Below are 15,564 nucleotides of genomic sequence, written 5' to 3'. Positions count from 1 at the left end.
GATTTCAAGGGACAGTCCCGTATTTTGAAAAAGTGTCCCACGTCCCGGGGAACTTCCATATGGGACGGCTAAAGTCCCGTACTCAAGCTAATAGCAATATTTTACAAAACGAGACATCATTTTAATGGGAAAAAAAATAAAGTATTACAATGAAATGTGTAATAAAGAGCAATAAGAAAATCATGTGGCAGCAAACGCAAAAATTATTTCCGTTTTAATTTGGTTTTTGTTTTGGCGGCAGACCATGAGGAGCCGAATGATTGCTTCCTCTTTGCTCATTGAGTAATGCTGGAAATATATCACTGCGCATGCGTCGTCAATCACAATGAAAACGATTTTTATACTTTGATCGGCGACAGTTTGTAAAGTTTAATGCTCTTTAGCGATTGAATTTTTCAGATTTATCAGGAAGAGACGTTCTACGTCGGAAAGCACCCCTTAAAATTACCCAGTAATTGACCGCAACCTCAAAAATACCCCCCCCCCCCCTTTTTTTTTCCACTTCTAGAAACCTGTCCCGTATTTACTGTTCTTAAATCTGGCAACCCTGTCTGTAGCCCTATCTACCGGACAGCTAATATCTACCAGGTCAATACTGGTACCGTTGGATACAGGACATTCAATAAAAGCCATTCTACCCCAGTCCTAGCCTTGTATGACAAGGCTAAAAAGACGGTTCTCATGTTATACTTTTTTTTTAAATGAAAATCAGTACAATTATTTAGGGTGAACTTTGGACAATGTGGATTAATTTTGGACAACTTAATTTTTTTTACCATATTTGAATTTAAAAGTAGCTAAGGAGGTCTAATGCGGTACTCCGTAAGGTTATCAGGGCCGTTTTATACTTTTTATTTTAGAAAACAAGTTGACAACACTGTACACAGCTCATTGTATCATCCAAGCATTCTGAAGTGACTGGGATTTGGAAGTTTCTCTCGAATGCTTCTTGGAAGCTCCAGAAATATTTCGTCCCACAGTTATAAAAATGATAGAAACCTCGTGATGCCGTGATGTACAAATGGCAGCTTTAAAAAAAAAATCACAAACAGCCACTTTCTTTCTTGTGTGTAATGATTTAAATAGCCAAAAAAAGTTAGCAAATTTGCTTAAAACCCTGGCTTATTGAAAAATATTTAGGACAATCATTGCATAAGGAAATATTCATCGAACTGCAATAGACAAATACAGCACCCGGTCAAGCCAAAGTGTTGGCCAGGTCCTCCTAAAAGTTGGTGTCCAATCAGAAGAAAATCAGCCCAAAAGTACTAAAAACCAATCAACTTTAATTCCTATATACTGCACACTAATCCTTCTTCAATTTTTATAATGTGCTAAAATAATCAAAGAAAAAAATAAACAACATCATTCTATTTTGGCACATTTAAAACTATAGTACGCAGGTCCACGGAACCATGTGGATCATGCCAAGAACCGTGCACTGAGTAAATAGCTGCATGTCCATTTTTTATGTATAATAAAAATCTATGAAACTGCCCCGTTGGCAAGTAAGCTGATCCCAACCACACAAATCAGATATTTCTTGGCCATGTCACCAAAGACAAGAGACAGCTAAGAAAATTTTAGATGACACTTCCATCTTCAACTAAACTAAGAAAAACATCAAATGCTTGCTAAACAAAACATAATTCTTTCATTTTTTTTTGAACAACGCATCAGAAACTTTTTCACTTACTACTTCTTCGGCCATTTTTATAAGAAGAGTCCTTAGATAAATCTTTGGGTGAATTATTTTGGTCGAAATCTGGAGAAGGCACCTTAGAAAAATCTTTGGTGGAATTAGAGTAGGATTCTGGAGGAGGCACGACACCGAATTGTACAAAACCTATAAAGAAATTGATGCCATTAAATTTAGTAATAAAACAGAATAATGCTTGTTGGACACATTTGAAGACAGGACACTAATATAAAACCAATAAAATTCTAATTCATCTGGAAAGTCATATTAAATGAAGCAACTGAATCAAAGCTAGCGTTTAGAGGAGATACAATATCTGCTGACATCACCAAGACCTAAGCCGTAAGTATGTTGGAAAAACTCCCAAAACTTTTGTGGAACTGCAACCGAATTTGCAGAATATCAAATATTAAAAAAAAAAAAAAAATTGCTATGTCAAGAACTACAAATTCTTTGCCCTATTCCTAGCGCAAAAATGAAAGTACTTATATAGGCATCTGTTTGAAACGTTGATAACAGTAACATGCATATGGCGAATTGCTAATTCTGCCATGGAAAAAAGAAAACTCTTATTGTGTGTAGTAATCACTATTATCATGCAGAAGCAAAACATGAGAAAAATATGAGAAAGGTAGTAGAAAAAATTATCGACAAAGAAAAATTTCATTTGTCATCTAATTAACTTTCATTCTTGAAGGGACTTAGTTCGAAATAAGAGAAAGCTATAGTGTTATAAATAAGTAGTTCTTCTTATAGCTGTCGTATAGATATTGATTATTCTTTGAAAAGGGGAATTGGAACATGACTAGTGACATAATTCGCATTGAAAAAGAACTAACTCCAACAAATTTCAAGATTTGACTGACTCAGTTCGGATTTTGCACCATGTTTTAGTTGCAACTTGTATAGAATAGCTGCACTTAAATGTGATCAGTTTGAACTTTTACCCCCACAATGTTAAAATTAATAAACAGATAACTAACTAATCCATTAAATAAGACGATAATTTGTAAAGATAGTTATGATTTTATGCGTCTTGAACGTATGAAAAGAGTTACAGGCATTTTTTGTGATGTGTACAAATATGCTAACTGGACTAAGCCAGAGATTCCCAAACTTTCCCAACACGCTGCACCCCCCAAGAATTTGAATTTTCTTACGGTAACCTAGGCCATCCCTACTATACATACACAATGATACCATGGACACTTCGCGCCACCTTCCGCCTCTCTCTGCTGCACCCAAGGCAACTTTGGGAAACACTGGACTTAACGGCTTGAAAAAAAAAAAAAAAAAAAAATCTACCATAATGTTTCAAGCCCAGGGTTTGATATAAATAAATTGATGTTTTAAACACCTTACATACGTAACACCAATAAAAACTTTGCAACGCTTCATTTTCCTTTCACACATTTGGCTTTAAAAAAATGAAAGTCCAGTGTTACACTCGCTGGTAAGGTTATAAAATACCAGTTTTCTATATTCATTCTATTTCAAAATAAGTTTGCAACCTTATACCTAATTTATTATTGTATTGTAAAATCCAATAATTCTGAATTTAGTGGGAAACTAGGCTGATTTGAAGTTGTGGAACTCTCTCATCGTATACAATGTCATATTCTAAGCAATGCAGTAAATGAGAGAAATCATGTGATGCTAGAAAATCAAAATAAAGATTTTTAAAACATTTCACCATTGTATTGTTCTGGTCCAAAGTTGCACTAGCTTTACCAAACTAGTTAATTTTAGAACCCATTTTTAAAATAGTTCAAAGTGACCCAAATCGGCAGTATTACTGTGAACCAGGTAGTAGTTCACTTTAAATGGTTTTTATCATTGGTGTTTCTCAAACTTGGATAACTTAGCACTCTTTTAAGAGCTATCCGTCAGTTTTCTGCCAATAATTGCGACAACACTTTTTCACGGAATGGGGCAGTTAAGGACAGAGACATTGCGAATGAAAGCCACCCCGAGCGACAGCGACAAAAAGTGCTCACCTGAGGAGAGTGCGTGATTCCCATAGATGCCGTTTTCGTGCGAGGAGGCCAGGTTGAGAGGCGCGCTGCTGTGCGGAGGGTAGTAGGCCAGCTGGAGAGGGGAGGAGGAGCCCCTGCCCCCATGGTTCGAAGCGTGTCCGTTCATGTGCCGGGACACGAGGCTGAGGGGCGAGTTGAGTTGTGGGGGGTGGCTGCGGCCGGGCACAACGTCGGCATACGTGCCATAGCTGGACCGCCGGCCCTCCCGTCGGTTGCCGTCGATGGCTGCCTGCAGCTCTTCGGCGGAACTTAACTTTTCTTTGTCGCATTCGTATGCGTAGAGGTATTTCATGTACCTGAAAGAGAAAAATAATTTTAAGTATCTACCAAATACGGTAAAATCCCGTTGCAACAGACTTCATTGAAAGGGGCGAATGCATACTAACATTTTAGAGGCGTGGGTGGAGGGGGGGAGGGCATGTGCTAAAGAATATAGAGTTTTGGATTCAAAAACTTTTTAATGGCTATAAAAAGCACCATATTGGCCAGGAATAAAGAACCTCCTTATAGAAGATAAAATTCATTTATTAATTTCAAAAGCAATGCAAAGAAATATTATTTCAAATATATATTTAACAAATTAAATAATGAATAGAAAATAATACTGCAATCACTTATATTTTATTTATAAAGTACTTGTACACAATGTGTAACAATATGTTTGCTGATATTCGACAATTTAAAAAAAAAATTATGAGAACTTTTGCGGTTCTGTTTCAGGTCTTTTGAGTTGTTTAAATAAAAAATGGTGCAGCGACAAAAAAGCATGTCTAACTAGTGGACAAACACAACATTTTCTACTCGTTTCTTTTTTGGATTTGTATATAAAAAGATATCGATGATTCCAATTCATATAAGAAATGTTTTGAAGCCTAACCTTAAAAACAATCAACTAAAAGGAACTAACCGTTCATTGATTTGACAAAAACATATTGTTACACGTTTTCACTTTGTGATTGATATGACCCAACTATTTGATATATGCGTAGAACTTTTCAATCTTTAATTACAAATTCTATGATTTTCTTCTATGCAAAACGACCTATCGAATGAGCTGCAATGTAAGAATGATTCGCAATTTTAAAGCCTCCAGAAGCTGGAATAACATTTAATTAATTGCTTTTAATCACGACTGTTTTAAACAAGAAACAATATTTCTTTTAAAAAAAACTGTAATTATCAATGTCAGATACTGAACATTTACCCTAGTGCCCCATTATGCAATTTGAGCTTCATTATTTAAGAAGTTATTTACGTAGTGTCGGACCCGGAGAAGAAGAAGAAAAAAAAAATCGATCCCGACTAAGATGGTACGCGACCCTTACGAGATAATTATACCCACTTAATAGTCCTTGTCGAACACTGACAAGGACCTAGTAATCTCCCACCAAAAGGGGAGAAATCAACAGTTTTTGCAAAAGCGTCTCGTTAGCATCGTCGAATCTTATCCCTTCGGAAGAAAAATGGCAAGAAAAACAACACGACAAATTGATTTCCTCTCCATGCAGCAAAAGGAGAAATCAAGGGAAATATAAAAGGAAAGAGACAAAAGCAAAAAAAGGAAAAGGATAAAATGAAGAAGGTGCATTGACGATTCTTTTAATGAAGTTTTGGTAGTATTAAAAGCCCTTCTTAAGTCCACCGTCACGGGATATAAATTCTGATTTAAGATGCTCCCGCAGCGGCTCGCGGGGATTTCAAATGGTTTCATTAGTCGCTTTATTAGCGCGGTATAAATTGGGGGAACAGCGCCTCGGCAACAGTCGGGGCTGCATTTTGGCACCGTTATATAATGGGCCTGATGAAGAAGTTACGAGTTTATGATGTCCTTCGAATGGGGCTCGTAAAAGTAGGCCTAATTTATACCTGACACATTAGCTATCGGCGGATTGCCCGCTTTCTTTCTTTCTGGACCCGAATAAAAAAGAGAAGAAAAATACACACCGTCTTGTTTCTGAAAAAGACCTTAATATGATTTCGAAGGCCTTGCCAGCTTTAAACGATTTCGCTGCTTAGGAAAACTTAGTTGCAGCTCACTGAAGGAGAATTTATTATTTTTTTTTCCCCTCGCTGATGGCTCACCGTTTACCTCCAGTGATAGGGCCAATACTTGACGTACGCAAAAAAAAAATTTTTTTTTGAAGAAAAGAGTTTATTAGCGAGATGTCTGAATTAGGGGGGCGGGGCCTAATTCAGAGGCTCTAACTGCAATGTCAACAAGGTAAGATTTAGAAGAATAAAAGATATTTATTGAGAGAGAATTTAATTTTTTGAAAAAATAGATGAAGTTTAAAGTACATGCATAACTTGGCTGCTCCTCTTCGAAACTGAAACCAAAACTGTATTATGTAGTAAATACTTCGTCTTTGAAAAACATAGTTAGGTTTGCATGGTCGTGGAGGTTTACGGTCTAAGCCAGTGACATATCAAACGAATTGTGTGCCAAGTTATTAGCAGGGCCTGACAAATCTAGGGCACCAAGCAACCCGGCCAACCAAAAAAATTATCTTAGCGACTAGCTCTTTCAGAACATGAACCATGTTACAATGAATTTTCCTTTTAACTCTGGGAAATAATTAGTCTGGCGTCGAGAATTTGTACTTGACTCCTAAGATTTTACAATATTTTGCAAGTCTCTGATTATGAGCATTTATTGAACACAATGAACTTATAAATACTTTAAATCTGAAAAAACCCGGGGGCCAGGTTATCTGGGCGACTAAAAATAATTCTTAGACGACTAGGTTTTTCAGAACAAAAATCTCTCAGAAGCTACGTTGCATTGAATTTGCATATAAACTTTGAAATAAATTTCTCTGGCGACTAAAATATTTTCCCTGACCCGTAAGAATTAAGCTATTGTCGGTCTCTCAGGTTGTTTTGTGCCAGCCAGACTGGCAATTTTGGAGTGAGCTGCTTCACTTTTCAACTGTAGCGAAATTTGGTGTGATGTCCGACTTCCACAGATGCCATAAGAACCCGTTTAAAGGGTATGCAACCATTCACAACACAACAACACTTTCACACAAAGGACAAGGACAGGAGAGAAGAAGAACACCAAAGACCGAGCCAGGATTCGAACACCGGACCTCCCCATCCGCAGTCAGAATTCTCTGACCACTAGAAATGCTGAATAAGAAAACAACCAAGATCGAAATGCTCTAACACCGAACCGACAGAATAATTCATCGATTTTCAGCTCTTAGCAATCCATTAATTACTGACAATAGAGAAAAAAAGGGTTGACAGGCGAGAAAGTGGTCGAATGAAAAAGTGCACGTAACCACTGCGACAACAATTCAGCGGGCCCTGCGTGTCGTGAGGATTGTTCACTCGCCGCGAACAAGGTGGACTATCTTCCTGATCGTCAATGTCCAATAAATCATTTTGTATCGTTTAAAGCGGAGAATTATGAGCCCAGCGATCTTCCGTTTCGCCGGTTGTCCCCAACAAGAGGCAGCTCGTAATTGAAGAAAATTAGTTTCAATTAGGCTCTGCGAGTGAATGCGAAGCAAGGAACTGAAAGTTGCCATTTATTCTTTTAGTGTCGCGAAGCTACGTCGGGCCACGCCCTCCATCGTATAGACTGCGGTATGCATAACTATTAGTCTCACTCAATTACACGCCTCGATTTAAAACAATCTATTACGAGGTGTATCTAGCAGCTGGGTGCTAGTACATTTTCGAAAAGAGTATCATCCTCAAAATGGCAAATCTAGTGACACCGCAATTTGATGTCGAGGTCATGCGGGAGCTTAAAGAAAGACCGCCCTATGGATTGAATAGTTTGAATGCAATGAAATCCTGTTACAACGAACTTCCAGGGTCCAAAAATTTTGTTTGTTGTGACGGGAATTTAGCTGTTATGGATATTAAATCAGGACCGAAAATGTACTTCGTTGAAAAGGATATTTCGTTGTATTGGTATTCCTTGTAACGAAATGTCACTGTATTTCAGTTAATTAGTAATAGCATATTTTCTGTTGAACGGGAAATTCATGTTGACTTCTAATTGCTACGATAGATCCTAGTTTTTCTTTATATTTTACTCCGCAAAAGAATTATTCAAGGAGGAAAATGAAGCTTAATAAGAAAAATTGTTAAAAATGAGAAAAATGCTGCGCAGATAGCTCCTAGCCATCAGAAAAATATGCATGTTCTCAACATTTTTACTACATTAAAAAAAATTTCAATATCTAACCATAAAATGAATGAATAGAAAAAAAGAATGAATCAGGGGTTCCCATCCCCCCCCCCCAAGTTCAATGGCACAAATCCCCCCTCCCCCAGACACACACACACAAACTAACTAAATGAAATGAAATTTAAACAGAATAAAATGAAATGAACTAAGCAATTTAAATTAAAAAATCCCCCGAAAGAATCTTGATAGCGCAACTTACGCCATATTCCCCCCCCCCCCCTCTAGGCACGTCCTGTTATGAATAGCTTTTTCATTTTACTTTACTGCATCTAAAAAATAAAAATAATGGAATTTAAGGGTTATTTGGAAACTTTTTCCTATTGTCCATTCAATGGCATTATGAAATCATGAAGTTTTTAAAAAAAGGTTCTAAGATGACTTCATTCTATGCAATGACACATCTCCTTTATTTGTGCTTTTGAAGATGCATTATCTAACTCGAAGTCTCAGCATATTAATAAATTTGTTTTACTTAGCGCTTGACATTCATCGTGATCTCAAACATATCATTCTTCAGAAAATGTTCCAAACTGAAATTAAATTCGAATCTGAAGGAGAGGTTAAGCAGTCACCAGATACACAATCGAAATCGAAAACCCTCTTGCTGAATTCGAAAATCGAGAAAACGAAAGGAAATATTTCAGGAAACAGAAAGGGAAAAACTCTCTCCAAACAAGACTTGGGGAGAAAGATAGGGATTCACGTGCGTGCTCACATATGTCGGTCACGTGCCTACGAAGGGAAGGCGTGCAAAGCTAGATATTCATTAAAAATACTTATGCAGACCATTAATGGTGATTTATCCATTGAAAATGTCGCTATCGTTAATGCAAGCAAAAGCGCAGCTCTTTTTCTGCGAGATCGATTCCCGCCGATACATAATTTAGAGAGAATTATTTAATGCCAGGGCTCGCAAAAGGGTTAGGACACCGAGTAGCTATGGCAACTGAAGACGCCAAACACGACTCCGGATCTCATTAATGTGGGTTTTATTACGAATCAGAATCGTAATGGGCCTTTTTCAACACCCTCCCCTCCTCAGCCCGAGCACGTCCGGTTGTGGTCAATTCAATGCTGGAATTCAAATTGCTCTGCAGAAATAAATCTACGGAGACATCGAGGCAGAATATATCAGTAGATGGGACATGAAATGAACATTGTATCGCTGTTCCACGAAGCATGTTGAAGGATTCGTGAATCGTGAACAACAGTCAACACGTTTCACTTTCAGCATAATTGGTGCAGTATCATTAACACTACGATAACCCAGTTTGGGTAGAGTATTTAAAATCTTCAGGCACAAAACATCGTTGTAGACAATATCAGTCGATAACATAAAAAGAGCATTGCATTTCAGCTGATGTTGAAGGACTAGTAATTAGCAAAAGTAAAGTTTTACGTTCGGTATAATTGGTGCAGTATCAACAACAGTACGACGAGAGGTCGCAGACTATATCAGTCGATGTCGCTGTTTCACGAAGAATTTCAGCTGATGTTGAAGGATTCGTCATTAATAAAAGTTACGTTTTACTTTCGTCATAATTGGTGCAGTACCAGAAACGCTACAATAGCCCAATTTGGGTAAAGGTATTTTAAATTCTTCCATCATTGCATCGCTGTTTCAACGAAGCATTTCAGCTGATGTTAAAGGACTTGTAATTAACAAAAGTAACGTTTTAATTTCGTCATAATCGGGGCAGTACCATTAACTCTACGATAATTCAGTTTGAGTACAATTTTTAAAATCTTCAGACACAAAACATAATGACAAACTATATCAGTCGATGTAACATAAAAGGAGCATTGCATTGTTGTTTCACAAAGGAATTTTAGCTTATGATGAAGGACTCGTGATTCCTGATGAAAGACAGATGACACGTTTTACTTCTATCAATGCCGGTCATTTAGGGGATCAGTGGGGTCAATTGCTACCCTGGCTTAGAAAAATTAGTATTTTTGCATATAAGCGGATGTGGTTTTTGTTGTTTTCCGATAAAGTTTGCAATGAGTGGGGACCCTCTGCCTCCACCCCTGGAAAAATTCAATATGGCGGGCCTGCTTTCATCATAATTGTTTCACTGTGACTAACACCTGCTAACCCAGTTTCGTTAAAGTATTTTAAAATCTTCAGGCATCAACATCGTGGCAGACTATATCAGTCAACGTAACATAAAATGAACATTGCATCTCTGTTTCACGAAGGAATTCAGCTGATATCGAAGGACTCGTGAATACGATGAACAACAGTCAACATGTTTTACTTTCATCATAACTGGTTCAAAGTCATTAATCCTAGGTTGAACGAGTTTGGGTTGGGCATTTAAAACAGTCAGACATAACACATCGAGGCAAAATATATCAGTCGGTGTAACATAAAATGAACATTGCATCTCTCTTTCACGAAGGAGGTTAGCTGATATCGAAGGAACTCATGAACCGCGATGAACAACAGTCAACACGTTTCACTTTCATCTTCATCATGGCTGATTCAAAGCCATTAACTTTAAGTGGAATGAGTTGAGGTCGGGTATTTAAAATTGTCAGACAAAAAACTCGGTAGAAGAATATACCAGTTGTTGAAACATAAAATGAATATTGTATCGCTGTTTCACGAAGTAGTTCAGTTGATATTGAAGGACCCAGTGAACTGCGATGAACAACAGTCAACCGTTTTACTTTCATCATAATTGGCTCAAAACACCAAGACGAGAGGCGACAGATCACTACATCCAAATATTTAGACAGTGCTGGCGTCGTGCCACCAAGTCTCATAAGGTCCTACATAGGTGTTCCAGTCTAGTATAGAAGTTCAAAATATTCCTTTAGAAAAACTGATTAGGAAAAAAATGAACAAAATAGGATATTGATGGTATAATTTAGAATATTTACTCGTGGAGTAAACAACACAACCAGAATTTACCTTCTGGCATCTAGGGAGACTGGATCATAACAGTCCTGACATGTATATGAAATACTTTATTAGAAGGGACAATAACAAGTGTTAAGTTAACGAACAGTTTTCAATTTCAAATTATAATATTTCTCTCTCTTCAAGGGGATTAATTACAATATTGAAATTTCACAAACGAGATCAATAATATTTAATTTTAGAATACTTACGGACACACTTGGGAAATTGACAAGTATTTAGTCAATCACCCAAAAATGATATCATTTCAACAGGAATAGTAAGTTATTTTATAAAATAGGGCAGTTAAGTTACTCTATGAAGAAGTTATCATTGATGTTGAACCGCCATCTTTAGACAAATTGTTTGCCCTAACATTGTTCAAGCTTATGAGTGAATATGCAAACGAAACGGAATCCATCAGATAAAGGGCAGAAAGTGAAACCAATTTTAACTTGTACTAGCGATGCGTCAGCGCAGGAAAATGTTTCAAGTGTAGCCGATGGAGAAGATTCATAATGCTTACGAAGTGTCTTATGATATCTTAGATATTATGAGACACATTCTAGATATATGAAATACACCGCCAGCTCAGTCAACTCCAGCCGAGGACTGCAGTTTCGTGCTTATTAGCACTCATCAGCCCGGCATAGGAGTGACTGAGCTGGAGGTGGAAAACCTCTTAAGAAAGCCAAGAGTGCCAAACAAACTGGTAGCTAATACAGAATTAGCACTGACCAGACGAGTGACCGAAACAATGGTTCGGTTCGACTCGAATTTTGAAGGCAAAGGCAGGTATATTCAGTAAGTTACCGAACCATTGTTTCGGTCACTCGTCTGGTCAGTGCTAATTCTGTATTAGCTACCAGTTTGTTTGGCACTCTTGGCTTTCTTAAGAGGTTTTCCACCTCCAGCTCAGTCACTCCTATGCCGGGCTGATGAGTGCTAATAAGCACGAAACTGCAGTCCTCGGCTGGAGTTGACTGAGCTGGCGGTGTATTTCATATATTTCTGCCTTAGCCCTGGCTATAGGTCGGTAACTTACTGAATACATTCTAGATAGTACAATCTTTCCTCCATAGACAATCTAAGGAGGAAAGGCTTTGTACTGTCTAGAATCTGTCAGTAAACTATATAGGACATCAGCGTTTGTCGTCCAGATCATACTGCCTCATAAAAAAAGATTATCCTTCCGAGAAATCATACAATATAAGAAAACGAATCGTCTAATTAATCATGCAGTTGCCCTTTTGGCTTCCAAAGTTTCATTTGAGATGAAAAACGCGAATATTCACTGATTTTAATGGTCAGTGCGAAATCTTTATATATTTACATTTGTTATGAGTACTTTTCAATTTAATCTAACGGTCTAATAATTTCGGGACAAATCATATTCATTTTAGTAACAGAAGTTGCGTTTATGCACTCAAATGGTTAAAAATAAATCACTTTCGTTTCGTCTCACCGACAACCAACTTTTATTAATTCAAGTCAATTAAAACTATCCGCTCTTTATCTGCAAACGACAGCAGTTCTTAAGTACTTGATGAACATTCTCCAACGAGAAGAAGCTCTATTGAAATGGACATAAAGAGGGAGGGGGACTTGAGAGCGGGGGGAAAGATTTCGTCGAGCACCCTTTCGAACTGAACCGTCGCGGAAATAGCAGGACACGAGCCAGGACAAGCCACGGCAACCGCATAGCAACAATCCTCTTCCCACCAACCCCTCTCGCCATTGTCCGGCAGCGCGGAAAATTTATCAATAACAACAGCGTGCCGACACACGCACAATGACTCCACCCCCCCTGCCCCCCAGAATATCTCGGACACAACTTAATGTCCACGTTACTCGATTAAATCTGTTAATTACGCCGAAGCGGGTGCCGTTGATCCCGATGTCTAGAGAGGGGGGGGGGGGACCGTCCGCCTTATATCGTGGCAGGGACAACTAATTAATGCGGCAAGCTGCTTTCTCCACCGATTTCAAACCCCAAAACCCGGAATTAATTAAATATTGATTAGGAGCTTTAACTAATCATTGACTACTAGCCCTGCTTTAATCAGTCGTTAATTAATGCTCAGTCCCCCTCCGCAGATATTCAATGAAGCGACGAGAAATTAAATTTCGGCCAAGAGAGAGAGAGAGAGGCGATGTTGTTAAATTAGGGGAGGTGATATCGGGGGGTCAGCGTCGAGCCATTGTTAAGCAGACCGTCCACCCTCACTCGGCAACTCTTCCCGGGGCTCAGAGCTTACAAGTCAGGTTGACCAGGAATAACTCGCTACTATGGAGATGGACTTTCCTATTTCTCTTATTGCAAAAGGTCAAGACAACCCTCAATCACATCAACATGGAGTTAACATTTAGATCCGTGTGCTTCCACAGCAGCTTAGGTTGCGTAAATTAAACTCATTTTACTTCCTTGAAGGTGTATAAAATCAAAGCTGGTCATCTACAGTTTTAACAAGGCAAAGTTGTATGATTTAATCAACGTGTTTCGTATGTTCGGTTGTTTTCTGAGTTGGTGAATGCTTCTGGGGGGAGGGGGAGAGCTTTGCACTCTGATTACAAAGGGGATATGTTGGGTTAGCAGCTAAGTTACCACATTTTTTTTTTAATTTTAATTTAAACATTCTGCACATTAAACGTGTTTGGCATAAAGTTTCAAATCATTCGGAAGAAAACGTTTTGTTCTACCGGAATCTTAGAATTTATTTTTTGTTCCAGTTGATTTATATATATTTTCTTTTTTTCAGATCATTAAAATGGAATATCAAGTTGAAAAAAACGAGCATTTTCGACACCTAATCTAAGCTCTAAGACTGCAAAAGCTGCTCGTGACATTTGCGCTGTGTATGGAGAGGATGACACAGCTAAAAGCCTGTTCGTAGTTGGTATGCCAAGTTGATATTCCAGCAGGAGAAGGCAAGTACGAGTAAATAGGAGATTATCACTCACACATTTCAACAGGAGAATTCACGTAAATAAGACACTACCACTTACAAATTTCAACAGGAGAAAGCATCCCCCCCCCCCCCCCGTAAATAACTATCCCTCACAATTTTCAGACAAGAAAGAACCGCTCGTGGTTGGTACGCCAAGTTGACATTTCAACCGGAGAATGCACGTAAATAAGAGACTACCACTCACACATTTCAACAGGAGAATTCACGTAAATAAATATCTATCTCTCTCAATTTTCAATTGGAGAATGCTAGTAAATAAGAGACTATCACTCATATCAACATGAGATTGCACGATAACAAAAGACTATCGCTCACGCATTTCAACTGGAGATGCACCGTAAATGAAATAACTCTCACGTATTTCAATTGGAAAATGCACGTAAATAAGGGACTTACTGCGTCCTTAACGTGAAAGCAGCACTTGTGATGGAGGAAGGCAAATTGAGTCCTTTCGTTATTTCCCTCCATATTTTTTTGTTGATGACTTCGACTAGACCACCTCTGGCTACGACTAACCTGTACAACTCGTATAAGTCGAGTACTTGTTTAGCCATGATGGGAATACGGGTGACTGGAGTACCTATGCAAAGAAGAAAAACATAACACATAAATACATAATTCTCTTCAATACTTATTTATACAAAGAAATAAAAATGAAGACAGTTTCAGAGTAAATTTTAAAATAATACGTTTAAGTATTTTAGAATTATGATTAGCCAAAAACTAGAAAGCAACACAGCATTCTGAAATATACTATTACTGCTATTAATCACTCAGTGCCAACTGTAATGACACATCTCAAAATAAAAATAATAAAAGAAGCGTAATGGGGATTTATTCAATAAAGACTGAATTTACTGCTTTTTCTTGCAACGTGCATGAGGTACAATTAATAGTCTGTGACACATCTATAAAATTTGTGTGTACTATATCGTCGCTTCAGAGCAACAGTAAGATATCTTAGTATTATTTCTGGGATTATGTATCTTACTGTTGCTCTGAGCCGACGATATACAGAATGACCACATGTGCCTTGCATGAGATATCTCTTACCTTCCATTTATTACAAAGGAACACAAGACTTTTAAAAGGCGTTGTATTTACGTATTCCATTTGAAGATTCACCTTCGCAAGTTCATAGACAAATTGCGTTATGTACTATAAAAGTAAGACGAGGTTCAAGTACACTAAGTACTAGTGGCACATCACCAAAATAATTAAAGATTTGAACTCTGAAGTTAATGCTGTTCCTGTAACAATTGTCGATAACAGATTACATAAGTGGTAAACGCCGTTCCACTTGTGCTAAATCATACGTCGGTATAATAATGATGGCACTACTTTAACATTTCCCCATTTAGATAAAAACCTGCAAGCTTTCATTATACTATTAACTAAGACTACAAAAACCAACCAAGTAAACATAAAATTGGTTAAACGTTTTGAGTAAATCATAGGATTTAGGTCTGAATCGGTTAAAATTAGTAAAACTTAATACCTTGATTTTCCCCAATACTGGTTTTTCGAGGAATGTCATAATTGCCGAGAAATGCCTTATTAAGTAAAATACACAGCAAAATATTGCTACAGCGTGCAAATTCGGAAATGTGTTCGCAACCAAAGGAACCCTTGTTAAATTTTCGGCGACATCCCCCCCCCCCACACCCACATCGCCATCGGAATGGGGCACTTGAATCCGGTTCTCCGCTCGCTGCCAATGCAAATCTACCAATATTTCGAATGAATAT

General features: G+C 37.9%; 1 protein-coding gene across 1 annotated transcript in view; it reads right to left on the bottom strand.

The window, feature by feature from the left end:
• Window positions 1–15,564, bottom strand: part of LOC129224974 (protein dead ringer homolog) — a 163,526-nt gene that overhangs the window by 43,430 nt on the left and 104,532 nt on the right. The window contains exons 3-5 of the mRNA XM_054859522.1: window positions 14,213–14,396; window positions 3,697–4,031; window positions 1,697–1,846 (exon numbers count right to left, since the gene is read on the bottom strand). Coding sequence (XP_054715497.1) covers window positions 1,697–1,846; window positions 3,697–4,031; window positions 14,213–14,396 — 669 coding nt within the window. The remainder of the gene's footprint in view (window positions 1–1,696; window positions 1,847–3,696; window positions 4,032–14,212; window positions 14,397–15,564) is intronic.

Source organism: Uloborus diversus, chromosome 6 (genome assembly GCF_026930045.1).
Source record: "Uloborus diversus isolate 005 chromosome 6, Udiv.v.3.1, whole genome shotgun sequence".
Lineage (NCBI taxonomy): Eukaryota > Metazoa > Arthropoda > Arachnida > Araneae > Uloboridae > Uloborus > Uloborus diversus.
Note: the sequence above shows the minus strand (reverse complement) of the source record. Positions and strands in the feature narration are given on the sequence as shown.